The sequence below is a fragment of the Amblyomma mixtum genome, chromosome 6 (assembly GCF_055824585.1).
Source record: "Amblyomma mixtum isolate Tamu chromosome 6, ASM5582458v1, whole genome shotgun sequence".
Taxonomy (NCBI): Eukaryota; Metazoa; Arthropoda; class Arachnida; order Ixodida; family Ixodidae; genus Amblyomma; species Amblyomma mixtum.
The window spans coordinates 23,622,639-23,637,321 of NC_143017.1; the positions used below are offsets into that span (position 1 = coordinate 23,622,639).

At 47.5% G+C, this 14,683-nt stretch overlaps 1 protein-coding gene across 1 annotated transcript; it reads left to right on the forward strand.

Annotated features, from left to right (window-relative positions):
- The first annotated feature begins 5,283 nt into the window (after positions 1-5,283).
- Positions 5,284-6,177, forward strand: LOC149338424 (uncharacterized). The gene has a single exon (XM_089550740.1). The coding sequence runs from the start codon at positions 5,284-5,286 to the stop codon at positions 6,175-6,177; it is 894 nt and encodes a 297-aa protein (XP_089406866.1).
- Positions 6,178-14,683: the final 8,506 nt, after the last annotated feature.

Consider the following 14,683-nt stretch of genomic DNA (forward strand, 5'->3'; position numbering starts at 1 on the left):
ATCGTGTTGTGGAGGCCCAAGCCTAGTAATCTGTCTGTGGGTGTGTTGAGAGGAAGATGAAGTGCTACTTTTAATGCCTTGCGAATCAAAGCATCCAAAGCGTTTATGTCATGTTTGGATAGTTGTAAGTATGGAGTAGTGTACAGCACACGGCTGAGGACAAAGGCAAGAATGAGGCGACATAGGTCAAGCTCCTTCATGCCTCTATGATGTCCCGAAACCCTGCGGATGAGGCGCGATATCGCGCCTACAACCTGCTTGAGTCTCTTCAGAGTGGTGGTTTTTTTGCCATCGTTCTGGATGTGCAGGCCCAATACACGGAGGGTGCCAACCTCAGGTACCGGGTCACCATTCAGTTCAATGGCAATGGGGGAGCGGGGACAGCGGTGGTTCTTAGGACGGATGAGGAGAAGTTCGGACTTCTCTGGGGAGCAAGACAGTCCGATGGTCCGTGCGTAATTTTGGGTGAGGGTGGCTGCTTCCTGTAAGGTGTTCTCTATGTCGCCGTCACTGCCGTGGGTGGCCCACAGAGTGATATCGTCGGCATAAAGAGTGTGCTTCAGATGGGGAATAGCTGCCAATTTTCGGGCAAGGGGGATGAGGGTAATGTTAAAGAGAAAGGGGGAAAGGACGGACCCTTGAGGGCTGCCGATACTCTCAAGCGTGTAGGAGGGGGAAGACAAAGGGCCGAAGTGTATCTCAGCCGTGCGGTTAGTGAGGAATGCTTGATTGTAGGCATACGTGCGCACGCCCACATTCAATGAGGAAAGGGCAGTCATGATCGCCTCATGTTTAATGCGATCAAAAGCTTTGGAAAGATCCAAAGCTAAGACTGCCTTGGTGTGACCTGGAAGAAGCGGGTCAAAAAGGTCGTGTGTGAGTTGCAGCATGGCGTCCTGTGCGGATAGATGGGGGCGGAATCCCACCATGCTATACGGGTAAAGATTGTTGTCCGCCATGTGACTTGTGAGTCTCGCTAACACAACATGCTCGAGGAGCTTCCCGAGGCATGAGGTTAGCGAAATCGGGCGAAGGTTTTGGATGCTAAGTGGTTTGTTGGGTTTCGGTATGAATATTACCTTCGCGTGGCGCCACGACTGCGGGAGGCTACCCTCCCTCCAGCACTGGTTGAAGTATTTCGTAATCTGGCTGATCGATCGGTCGTTCAGATTACGGAGCATGAAGTTTGTGATTTGGTCTGCTCCAGGTGCGGAGTTGGCGCGGAGAATCAGGAGGGCCGCTCTGACTTCCGTCTCCGTGATGTCCATATCGAGTGTGGGATTGGCTTGTGCTGTGTAGTGGGGTAGACGTGTGGATGCACCTGCAGAGGTGTGCATGGTTTGAAGTGTGTCTAGGAGGGTGTCGGGATCGTCAATGTGTTCGTGTGTGAGGCGTGTAACGTGGTGCTGTGTTGCTGATTTGGTGCGTGTGGGGTCAATGAGGTGTCGGAGAAGTTACCATGCACGTTTTCTGGACAGGTTTCCTGCGATGCCGTCCCCAGTTGGACCGGCAGAGCTCCTCAGAGTGTTGTTGGATTTGTGTCTACAGCGCGGCCAGCCGCTTTATAAGTGTCCTGTTAAGTTTGTTGCCTTTCCAGCGTTCCCCGAGGCTGTGATAAGCTTCTCAGAGGTGGGCTAGGCGTGTGTCGAGTGTAGGGGTTTCGGTTGTAGTTTCAATGTGTCGCGTGTTGTGGTGAACGTCATGCCTGAGTGATTGCACCCATGCGTCGATGTCCGCGATGGGAGTGTCTGGGAGGGCGGTGCGTACAGCGCGAAAGGCATCCCAGTTAATGAGTTTGTGGGTTGTATTTGTGTGACGGGGTGGTTTGTACGGGACAGTGATTTGTGTAATGTAATGATCACTGCCCAGTGTATGTTGTGTTCTGTTCCAGGTAACGCCGCGGATACAGCGGCTCAGCGTCAGGTCCGGACTGGTGTCCATGCTGACACTGTTGCCGATCCTCGTAGGCGTCTGAAACGTGTTGTGCACAGTGAGTTGGAGGTTCTGCAGGAGCAGCCAGAGCCTGCGACCTCGATGTGTCGTGGTTGTGTATCCCCAGTCAGTATGCTGGCTCTTGAAGTCCCCGCTGATGAGTAGGGGATGTTTCCCTGCTAGATGATGTAGGTCTCGCAGAAGGGATTCTAGCGAGGCCATCGGCTGGGACGGGGGGTGGTATATGTTTGCTATAAATATAGAAGGAAGCAAGTGGGAGTGAAAGAAGAAAGAGAAGCCGTAACGAAGAAATTGAAAGTTTTCTTTGAGGAAAGGAAATTATGCGGTAACTGCCTCACATATCTTGGTAGACACCCGTCAAAAGCGTGACACCTCTGCTAACAAGCTTCTGCTGACAACGTTCTGTCGACAACGATGGGGCATTAAAAGCTTTCGCCTTAAAATTGTCCGCTGTGGTTGTTCTGAAAGAGATGTGTTCTTATTACCTACAAATACAACGCATAATCCAATAATTGCGCAGCATTGCCTGAAAGGTACAGCCTCCGCTTTGCATGCAGGATTCTTGTGGTTTAAGTAATAATAATAATAATAAAACTGACTATTTGCGTCGCTTATACACACTTCCGAGGGCCGAAGAGAGAGATGGCGAGAAGAGGGAGAGAGAGATAATAAAGCCAGACTCAGAAATTTGATTTTCTGATGACGTTGCTATATAAGTAACTGAGGGGAGGAATAGTAATGCATTCTTGATGACGTAGGCAAGCAAAGCTGAAGGATTCGTCTAAAAAATTACTGTGAACAAATCGAACAGTGTCAGTAGTCTCAGAAATGGCACCCACCTACCTGGTGTGCTCAGGTGGACCTAACCCCGATCTGGACCAATCCTTCGCTCTCCGGGAGCTCGCATCTACTCTGGCTGTTAATGCTACACGCTCGGCTCCCGGTGAGGATGCCATTACATACACCACACTTCGAAACCTTCCTGACTGCGCCAAAGAATTCCTCCTTAAAACCTACAATGAGGCATGCGACAGCGGCTGCCTGCCCAGCTCCTGGACCTCCTCCCTCATTTCTATGATTCCAAAGCCGGGCAAGCCTCCCTCTCTCTCTAACCTCCGCCCAATCTCCCTGACATCATGTGTTGGTAAGACCCATGAGCGAATGGCCCTGACTCGCCTCTCTAATTTTCTCGAGGCGAGGGAGTTCTTCCCCCATTCTCTCATCAGCTTCCGACGCCGCGTCTGTGCACAGGACATGTTTCTGGTTCTCCAGCGCACGTTTCTGTCACCTACCCCCACTCAAATTCACGCACTTGTGACCGTCGATGTTCGCAAGGCCTTCGACGGTGTTTGCCACGACCACATCCTTTCCCAACTCGCCTCCCTAGACTGTGGCACCCGCATGTACTCTTATATCCGCTCATTCCTCTCTAAACGTGTCGCTCGCTTTCGAGTCGACACCTATCTGTTCGACCCCCACAACTTCACCCGAGGCACTCCTCAAGGTGCTGTTCTCTCTCCTACCCTTTTCAAACTTGCTATGGCCCCTCTCGCCTGCCAGCTAGCTGAAATTCCCGACCTGCATCATATATTTTACGCCGATGACATCACTCTCTGGTGTTCGTCTGGCTCTCCCGGTCACGTACAGGACACCCTGCAACGTGGCCTCGATCTCATCGACTCCTTTCTCACCACCGATGGCCTCGCTCCTGCTCCTGAAAAATCCGAGCTCCTCCTTCTCATCCATTCCTAATACCAACGCTCACACAACCACTTCGTCTCTCTCCACCTTTCTGGCTCTCCCATTCCTGTCGTCACGCAGTGCAAAGTTCTTGGCTTTCCTTTGCATGCAGCCAAGAACGTGCAAGCCCTCCACGACGCTGTCACCACCTTCCACTCCGTAACTCACCTCCTGCGGCGCGTGGTCACTCGGCGCGTAGGTCTCCACGAGGCTCATGCGTGCCGAGTTGCCCACACGCTGGCCCTCAACAAGGTCTTTTACTTTGCACCCTACGTTTCCTTCCATCAGACTCAACTTGACGCTCTTGAGACTGCCCTTGTGGGCCTCTACAAGGCAGCTCTAAACCTCCCATTCACTACCTCTACTACAAAGGTATTTGCAACAGGCCTCTTTCATCCTCTCCGTTCTCTGCTCTCTCTCCATCATGACTCGCAGCTTGCCCGGCTTTCCCTTAGCCGTCAAGGGTCAGTGGTTACTGCCTCAAGCGGGTACCTCGCCCATTCCCTGCGCCCCGTTTACCTCTCCTGTTCCCATCCAGGCTCCCAATCTTCGTATCCTCCCCCTTCCGTCTAACATGTCCCCCGTTCTGCACGCCGGCCGTCGTCATGCGGCCGCACAGCACCATTCCCCTCACTTTGATACCCAGGGTGTAGCTTACACGGATGCCTCCTTCGTGGCTCCTCGAGGTTCCTGACGCTACGCGTTGTACCACCCCAAGCTCCCTGCTCTTGAAACTCACACCAGCGGGCCGTTTCTACGTCCTCCGGGTGCATTGTCCCTCGAGGTCCTCGCCATTGCGCATGCCCTCCAGTCATTTGCCGTCCTTCCCTCTCTTCAAGAGTACTCTTCTCTTCAACGTGACCATGATACGGCTCCCGAAGAGACTGGAGGGGATAGATGGCTTGAATTTCTGCATGTATGCGGACGATACCACCATGTGGATGACCCGTGGACACGACGCGCACATCTAAAGTACGCTACAGAAGGCCATAAATGAGGTCGAAAACTATGTCAGCCGTAGGGGCTTGCAATGCTCGCCGCAGAAGTCCGAACTTCTTTTTTATCGACCTCTGCATCAAAGACAAACTAGAACCATCCCTAACATCAAATTACAAACTCAAGGGGCGGAGATTCCTCATGCTGAAAAAAATCTGAATTTTAGGAATGATTATACAAAGCAACGGGTATAACGGTGATGCAATAACTAAGATGGGAAACTGCGCGCAACAAACTATGCGGCTCATACAGCGGATTGCCAACAGAAGACACGGCATGAAAGAGCAGAATCTCCTACGGCTGGTACAGGCGTTCGTAGTAAGCCGTATCTCGTATGCTGCCCCCTTCCTTGATCTTAAAGTTTCAGAAAAGAAAAATGGAATTATCAGGCGATGCACGAAACAAGCTCTAGGATTGCCCATCCGTACATCCACTCACCGCCTCCTAGTGCTAGGAATGCATAATACCCTGGAATAAATTACGGAAGCAGTGAGAACGTCCCAAATCGAACGCTTAGCCGGGACCACAACCGGCAGGGCCATTCTAGAAAAACTCAATCTGAGCCGAGATAACAGAACAACCGCCAAAGTTAACATGCTCGGAAAAATTCGAGACAATATAGTTGTACCCCCATTACCCAGGAATATGCATCCTATTCATCACTCAGTGCGCCGAGCCAAGCGGGCAGAGGCGCTAGAGAAACGCTTCCGCTCCTACAAAGACGAGGACGTGGTCTACGTGGATGCCGCTGAATATGGTAACAACACGATGACCGTCGCCGTCGTCCATAATAAACAACTACTCAAAATAAGTGCCTTCATACTCTCGGGTAACCCAGAGACTGCAGAGGAAGCTGCCATAGCACTGGCTTGTGTAGGCACAAAAGCGAGATACATCATCAGTGACTCCAAAGTTGCCATACTAAATTTCAGCAGGGGCCGGCTCTTCCCTCTAACGAATACAATTCTAAGCCGTCATGTAATAGACCGGAAAATTGCACTAGTCTGGACACCAGCACATGCATCCCTGCCTGGTAATGAGACGGTTCACGAGTTCGCCCGAGGCTTTTCTTTCCGGGCGGACCCGAGCGAGGTGGTCTTTACAGACAGGGATCGCATGGTGACCTACAGAGAAATTACACAACACTATCGTTTGCAACGAGCTAGACTTGCTCCAGCGGATAGATCCTTGTCCAGATGCCAAGCCATCAACTGGCGCCGGTTTCAAACTTACACCTTTCCAAACCCGGCCCTCTGGAGTCTTACGTACCCAGGGCAATTTTCAGAAACATGCGCAAACTGCGAACTTAGGGCCACCTTGGACCACATACTATGGGAATGTCCTTATGCTCCCCGGGAGGGACGAGGTATAAACACAAAAGATCAATGGGAGACCTTACTACTGAGCTCCGACCCGGCGACTCAGTTACAACTCGTCCGACTTGCCGAAGCCACCGCCGAGAGTCAGGACCTTTCGGCCGTCGTCTAGGCGGGTAGCCCTCTGGCTACCCTCTTTCTGTTGGACATTAAACATTTTCCTATCCTATCCTATCCTATCCTATCCTATCCTATCCTATCCTATCCTATCCTATCCTATCCTATCCTATCCTATCCTATCCTATCCTATCCTATCCTATCCTATCCTATCCTATCCTATCCTATCAAGAGTACACAGTCTATTCAGACTCACAAGCCGCTATACACCACATACAGAAACGCACCCTAACCTCGTCTCTTCAACAGGAGGTCGAACGAGCGGTCTCCGCATTGCAGCCTTCCATCGTTTTCCTCCGCTGGGTCCCTGGGCATTCAGGGATTGACGGCAATGAGCTGGCTCATCAGCTCGCCCGCAACACACTTTGCCGGGCACCGTTGATCCCCTGGCCCAAGCCCTCGGAGGTCGGTGGGAGACTCACCCTTCGCCGCACCATAAAGGAGGTCTACCTCGAGCTCCGCCTCGACAAACGCCTTTACCCTCCCCCTCATCCATCACTCACGGTGCCGGAGGCTCGCCTTCTTCGGCACGTTCAAATGAATGCAGTCATCACCTCGTCTCGCCTCTTTCTCTATCGCCATCGATCAGACCCTTCCTGTCCCAACTGCTCCTGTATCTATGCGGACCTTGCCCATTGCCTCTTCTATTGCCCGGCTGCTCAGCAGTCGGGTTCCTACCCCCACCTTTTTTATTCACCTCCACCTGGCTCGACTGGCTTCGCGCTGAAGGGGAGGAAGAACAGCGACTTCTGGTCGCCCAGGCGGTCGACATGCTCGGCCTGTAAATTTTGGCCGAATAAAGGTCTTCTACTACTACTACTACTACAGTGCGCTGTCTCTGTCTCGGCCAAAAAATGACTGCTTATAAGGACTACAAGAACGAAGTTATCGAGGCAATAAAATGTAGCTGTAGCGCACTTGGAGGGCATTGATTGATTGATTGATTGATTGATTGAAAACATCTTTATTTGATCAATATTCTTAGAACATGTGGCTGGGCCGCCTAGTCTGGTAGTCCACTGGCTGTTGCTGTTGCGCTGGCCCTACCCACCAGCCAGTGCTGACGGTCAGGATCATCGCTGAGCAGAATAGACTCCCATTGCTCCTCCGAGGGGTTTGGAATGGGGTCAACTAAGGTATTAAATTGGCATGCCCAAACCATATGGTAGAGGTTAGCTACCTGTCCACAGTGCGGGCACTGCGGAGAGTAAGGCATAAGAAGAAGGTAAAACCATGAAGGGAGAGGGGCATGGGCTGGCCATGTAGTGTAGAGACAAGTGGCAATCCCTTACGTTACTGTTGAGCGTTACAGAGGAAGGCGAATGTAACAGAGAGCAAGAGAGATGGGAAGATGAAATTAGGAAATTTGAGCAGGACAGAGTTAATTGGATGGATACAATAGAGGCCACTGGACAGAAGCTGACGTGGTTAGGCTGATCACTGTAGTTAATGAAAGGAACGGCTAACAGAAGTATCGTTATGTAATTATGTGTTCAGCTTATATTCTGAAGTAGTGTGGAACAGTGTGGCAATGGAAAAAGAGACACTGAGGAAGTGCCTGGAGAAGCTTGCAAATGCAGAAGTAGCCATTTGTTCAATGGCAACAGGTAACACTCGAGGCTCTTAGACCTTGCCGTGATATGAAAAGCCATTTGGAGATTGGGTGAAGCGTGCTTTATGAAAGCGCAGAGTATTCTGTCTCACTGCGCTTGTCACATCTGAAAGAACTGCACTGGGACTATGGTGAGACATCTGCTAACAAGCTATTGTTGCAAGCTGATTTCAGTACTTAGTTTCTGGCATGAGGGGGGGGGGACCACTTATTTTTACTATTCTAGTTTTGTTAGCCATTTCATTTCGGTTGTGGTGTAATTAGTGCATAATGTCAGAATCAGAAACATACTACAAGTTAAAAACAAATCTTCAAACTAAGGGCACCATCAACTTGCTGCAGCCGCTCAGTGGCTTTGGCATTGGGCTACTGACCCCTACGTCCCGGGTTCGATCTTGGCCGTGGTGGACATATTTTGATGGATCTGAACGGAAAAACGTAGCGCTGAAACAGGACACAGAAAGATGAGGACAGTATGTCCTGTCCTCATCTTTCTGTGTCCTGTTTCAACGCTACGTTTTTTCGTTCAGATTATATATGACCAACTGGCCCCATAGAGTACTCTGTTAAGCTTCATATTTTGATGAAGGCAAACACACAAAAACATCTGTTTGTTGTGCTATATGAACACACGTTAGAGAAGCTCAAGTTGTCTAATTTATTCAGGAGCACTTCTCTGCGACATCCCCAATAGCACATGTGTCGCTTCGCAACGTTAAACTCCACAATCAATTTATACAAAATTAAACCTCTTCTCTTTTGCTGCCGTGACGTTCACCTGGTCCCGCCAAACAATGCCTTTCTGACCAGCCACAGTGTCTTGCTTGTTCTTGGTATCCATTTTCATACCGGTATCCTGGTGTGAGGCGATTCTGCAGTGCGGAAAAACAAGAATAAAACACTGGTTTGAGGTATGGCATGTCGATAGAGTGGGCTTATTTTGGAAGCCGGAAAAAAATGAAACGTGCATGCGCACATCAATAAATTCACAAAGCGCGCTTGTCTGTTGGCCCTGCGGCAATACTTTCTTCTTGAAGCCATGCTGAAGCGCTGCCACAACTATCAAAAAGACGATGACAGACATAAGCAGACGGCAAAACTAAGCAATAAATGTGATTTGATGTGCAGCTGACCGGAAGTATGCACTTACGATTATTAACGCACCACAATTAGCCGACCATTACATGCAGTTAGAGGGCAGGGCAACGAAAGCCCACATGGCTCTCGGAAGGAAGCTCGCGCCGGATGCGGATGACGACGCACGGAGCTAGAACAACCCGGTTTTCCTCCCGACAGTTCGCCAGACCCACTGGGTAAACATTCGGTAAGCGGTGTACTCATATGTTCTTTAAAAAAAAGATACATATTATGGCGAAGCATTAGTGCATTTTAGTCGCAAGACACTTCTGGCTTACCTGTGCACCTTTTCGTCCCCTTCAACGTCGACCCCGTCCTCTCGCATCTCCCAGGAAACGACCCTGAGCACCTGCGACAGACAGCAAATGCTTTCGAAATCGGATGGTGGGTGATGCAGCCTTCTGCGTTCATTTGACCGTTCTTTCGACCGGCGAGTCCATTTCCTGGCAGGAGCCGCAGCTGCACCTGAGTGAGCCTTGGATTTAGAAAATCTGCGCAGTATGCCGTAGAAACAGCGATAGCTGCAATTAATGCTAATGGAAACGCGCATTCGATTGGTTCTGAAAAGTCATTTGCGACGTCCGTCTGGAAAGCCAAAACACTTAGTCATCATGCACCCTGTTGTACGACTCGTAGCACTTATTGACGATTCGTTATGCTCTCTCGCTATCGCTCGCTTTCCCTACCAATCACATCTATATTTTGTCATTTCTGCCGACCGCAGCTCGGTCCTTTAAACAGCAATTGCTGCTCCCAGCACCATCTTTTCATTGCATATCTTTGTAGTTTATGCAAATGCACTCCTACTACTTACCACTGAGCACCTCGCCCTCGCGGTCGTCGGGAGAGTCCGGTGAGCTCGCCGACCAGTTGCTGTCCTCGTGGTTAGAAATCAGCGCCGCATTTCTGAAAGGCGTGTCCTTAACCCATTCCGGCTATCATCCGAAAAGCGGTTCCTTCAGCTCGCGGTCCATAGTTACACAGAAGCGGCAGCGACGGTTGCAAAAGCAGGTGAACACAGGTGTACAGAGCGGGAACACGACCGAGCGAAAAAGCGTCTTAACCGCAAGTAAACAAACCGATCTCGTCGACGACGTGTTTGTAGGCGGAGCATGATCGCAGCCTGTAGTCTTTATGTTTCTATGGTTCGCTCGAATGTACCAGTTAAGAGGGAAAATGCAAGTGGTCATTTTTACCAGCCATTATCTCTTGTTCTACCCAAGGTAGGATGATGAGTCGTTCAATATCTATCAGTATTTCGACTTGTCTTTGCGTACATGGCCACGTGTTCAGAGACCCTGTAAGCTCTTCGCAGTGACGGTTAAAAAAATGAGGTACAGATTCATGCTCTCCTCATGCGGTATAGCAACGCTGTAATTTGCTGCTGCTTGGTCTGCTCGCATATATTCTTTCTAGTCTTGTTGTGAGAACTACGCCCACGATGTTTTCGATACGAACCTCGACATGTGCTCCCTGTATGTCACTGGAAACAAAATTGGCGCTTGAAGTCTCTGAACAGTTAAGAGCATTCATTCATCAACCAACATGCTCTTCGCACGCATGACACTTTACCTTCATGCGCGGATAGGAACATCATTTCCAAACTCAGTGCCGTCTTCATTACTGTGCTCGTTTTCAATTCAAAGTCCTAAACCCGACTGTGGTGCCAAAACGCACCGTTATAGTCGTGGGACAAGCCCAATTGGAGAGCCTGCATGCGGCGTTCAACTGACGAGACGGGCAGAAGTAGCTTTACTAAAGTACGCAGATTAAGTGTTAAAAGCGTTCATTTTGGCAGTAGCGACCACGGATTACGGACACAAAATAATCAGCTCTGCATTTTACAGTTGGTGATGACCGGGGTGCCTACGGTCGTTTTCAAGGCACATTAGTGTTGCGGAAGCGCATCCCGTATTCAAGTGGTGTAATTTTCATATAGCAGAGTGCTGTTATTTGGGTGGGCCTATGTGAAGACCTGTTCCTGGACTATGAGAATTTCGACAGAGGATCTCGGTCATGAGTGTGGTTCTCAGATATTTACAAATGATCATCTCTGCCCAGCCATGAAAGAACTTCTAGGCAAAGCCATCTCAAGAAAGAGAGAAAGGTTGAAGCTTCGTGTGAATAAACAGCGGGAAGATCCTTGCGCGGAAAGAGGAAACTTCGAATGTCTTACATAGCCGTGACGCACTGGATGTGGAGATGAATGTGTGAATAGGTATTCTTGTGGGCTCACTGTCATTCGCCAAAAATCATGGCTACATCTTCACGCGATGTGAATGCTATTACAGGGGCTCATTCTAATATTGGTTTCACATATTTCCATTTAAACATTCGCTCGGCAAGAAACAAAGAACAAGAACCTTCTCTTCTGCTAGTCGAATTTGAATTCCAATTTGACTGAATTATTCTCACTGAGACGTGATGTACGTGTGATGACCTCATGTACACACGAGATAACTATCAGACTTTTTTTTTAAACCGATCGACCATAAAAGGGGTGGGCTTGAAATGCTAATGAAAAATGAATTCCACTGTGAGATCGTTTCTGAATTCACCTTTATGAATAATGAAGTCGAATGTCTGACGCTCATTTCACGCAGACAGGATTTTTCTGTTATGTATCTACCACCTGATCCGAATTTCGGTTACATTATTAATCGCTTAGAAAGCTTGTTCAGCTATATTACTGACAACAACTTTGATTCTTGGTGTTGACTAACATAGATGTATCGAGAGAGCATGTTGTTGGGCGAGTCGGTTTTACATACTTAAAGAAGGGAATTGCGCTAAAAAGACACGGACGAGAAAGAACATGCACGGGCGCAAACTCGCGACTGATTTTATTCAGAAAGAACACAAATATATATATATATATATATATATATATATATATATATATATATATATATATATATATATATATATACCTAGATGCTTATTCACTCATTGCCTAAGCGCACATGCCAAGAAAGTTTTCTCTTTCTTATACAATTTGATACTAGAATCGCTTACGCATTCATCACCTGACTTATCAATGAAAAAAGCCTCTGCGAGCTCACGTGCTACCTGGTTACGACTGCGCCTTAAGATTTTGGTTCTAGCCAGCAAAGGCTAGCATGCTTTATCAGGAGTAGCCAAAGGGCATGCGCCGCAATGTAAGGACAAATTTGACCCTTTTCCGTTAATCATAGTAAGCTTATGTTCCCTTAGTGCGCCCGTCCATGTTCTTTCTCGTCCGTGTCTTTTTAGCGCAATTCCCTTCTTTAAATAGATGTATCGAAGCCTTGTTCTACTAAGGCGACGTCTTTATCAGTTATTGACTCAACTGGAAATACCATTTTAGCAAGCACAGTGACACGCGTGACACCACACAGCGCGACACTCACAGATTTCTTTATCGGCATTATCAACCCAAGATATTTGCTATCAGGAGTCGTATGCAGTGACGTAAGCGACCACTTTCCCATCTATATATCGCCGTCGGAAACGTAGTCCAAAACCCTTGCGATACCCCTGAAAGGTTGATAACAGCACAGACTCTTACATCTCTGACATTGGATCGCTTTCGTTCAAGCCTAGTAAACGAAAATTTGAATGCCGTATATTTTTCAGGTACAACAGATACTGCATATGAAGCATTCTTTGTCATTTTGAAGCGTCTTTATGACGACCATTTAAGGAAATATCCCATAAAAAGAAGAGTAGAGATCGCAAACCATGGATCACCAAAGAAGGCCTGAAGATGATAAAAAAGAAAAACTATTTCAGCAGTTTCTAAAGGCTAAGTGATCCAATAATTTAACAGAACACAAACGGCACCGTAATAAAGTAACAGCTTTTTTAAGGAGCGAGAAAAGAAAATGCATGAACGCTTCCAAATGAACTGCCCTGAGGGCAGTGCTCAACGGTGGCAATAACTTGATAAATTGCTTTACCGCCCAGCATGCACTGCATGTTTAAGCGAACTAATCATTGAGGGCCAATCGCTACAGGAATCACAACTTGCCGAAAGGTTTAATAAATTCCTCAGGGATGCTGTGAGCGGTGAGCCATGTTCTCAGGTGCAGATGCATGGGGTTCAGAGATATAATGAAACTATATTCTTAGAGCCTACCTATGAGCACTAAGTAGTATTTTTTCTTTGCTTTATGGTGGCAAAGCGGTGGAATTCGGTGGAATTCATGTTGCGCCTGTAAAATATGTTTAAGATGTTATTGCTCTTATGCTTACTTAAATCTATAACTTTGCCTTATCAACAAGATGCTTTCCAAAACTGAAGCAGGTGTCAAAAGTCATTGTAATTTTTAAAAACGAAGATAAAAATAACATGCTAAATTATAGACCGATATCTGTTTGGCCAATTTTTTTCCAAGAGAGAGAGAGAGAGAGAACAACTTTTATTTAGAAAGCCTTCAGAGTCGGTTAGGCTCCCTCCAAGCAGGGAGGACAAGCTTTTACCGCGACGCGGCCACAGGTATAGAAAAAGTAATATTAAGCGACTATGCAAATTCTGCAGCAATTTCAACTTGTTGCCTTTGTCTCAGCATCGCTTTATGCAAGGCCGATCTACCGAAACAGTTTACTAGAAGAAAAAGAGATAATTCTTGATGCGCTTGAAATAAAGAGGCATGCATAGGAATATTCATAGATTTTGCAAAAGCCTTCAATCGCATCAATCATCATAGACTACTATAGAAGCTTGAACTCTATGATTTACGCGGCAAAACACTCTTTCTCCTAGAATCTTAAGTGTTCGCAGAAGTGTATGGCAAAATCCATTCTTGAGGTTTTGGTAGCGAGTCCAGTTTTAGGCTCAACAACATCTTCTGAACCTCTTGTAGCCTCTAACTGAATCAGCGGCAAATGTCCTATTGCTTGGATGTCTGCTTCATATTGAATACTTGGAGCTACACCGCGAAGATTAGACGATCGCGTCTATCGGATGTGCATACAGTCAAGAGGTCGTCTTTTTATATTTTTTAATTTTGCACCACACCTCTCCTCGTCAAAACTTCCTTGGAAGCTTGAGGCTTTACTATGCCATCTTCCACTAAATACATAACTTCTTAAAAAGGTGAAAGTGTAGAGCCGTTTATAAGCAAAATGTCTCCTTTTGAGATCAATGTTCAGAAAAGCGCTCAAAAATGGAAAAAGTACTGGGAGATATTTACGGCGCCTGCACACCTACCATAATCCACCATAAAATCAGCAGTAAAATTCTAATAAGAAAGGGCGTCAGGAAGGGAGGCACGATCTCGCCAATGCTATTCACCGCCTGTTTACAGTAGGCACTCAGAGACTTTGACTGAGAACAGTTTGGGATAAGAGCTAATAAAGAATACCTTAATATTATGTTTACGTTGTTTTGTAAGTCCCTCCGGACATGAACTGCAAAGTACGACCAGTGATCCAGACAGGCAGATCAGAACGGTGAGTGTTGCAATTAATGTGCAGAAAACTAGAGTAATGTTCAACAGTATCAGGAGGAAACATCACTTTATCATTGGTAGCAATGTGCTGGAAGCGGTAAGGAAATACATCTACTTAGTGCAGGTCGGGACCTCAGATATTAATCACGATGGCGAAATAAGTGAAATAAGAACGGGGTGAAGTGCATTGGGCAGGTTCTCCCAGCTCATGAATGCCATTTACTAATATCTCTCAAAATAAAAGTATATAACAGGAACATCTTTAAAACGCTAAGCTGGGCTAACTGGTATTTCGTTTCTGGACAGCTGTATCTACATAA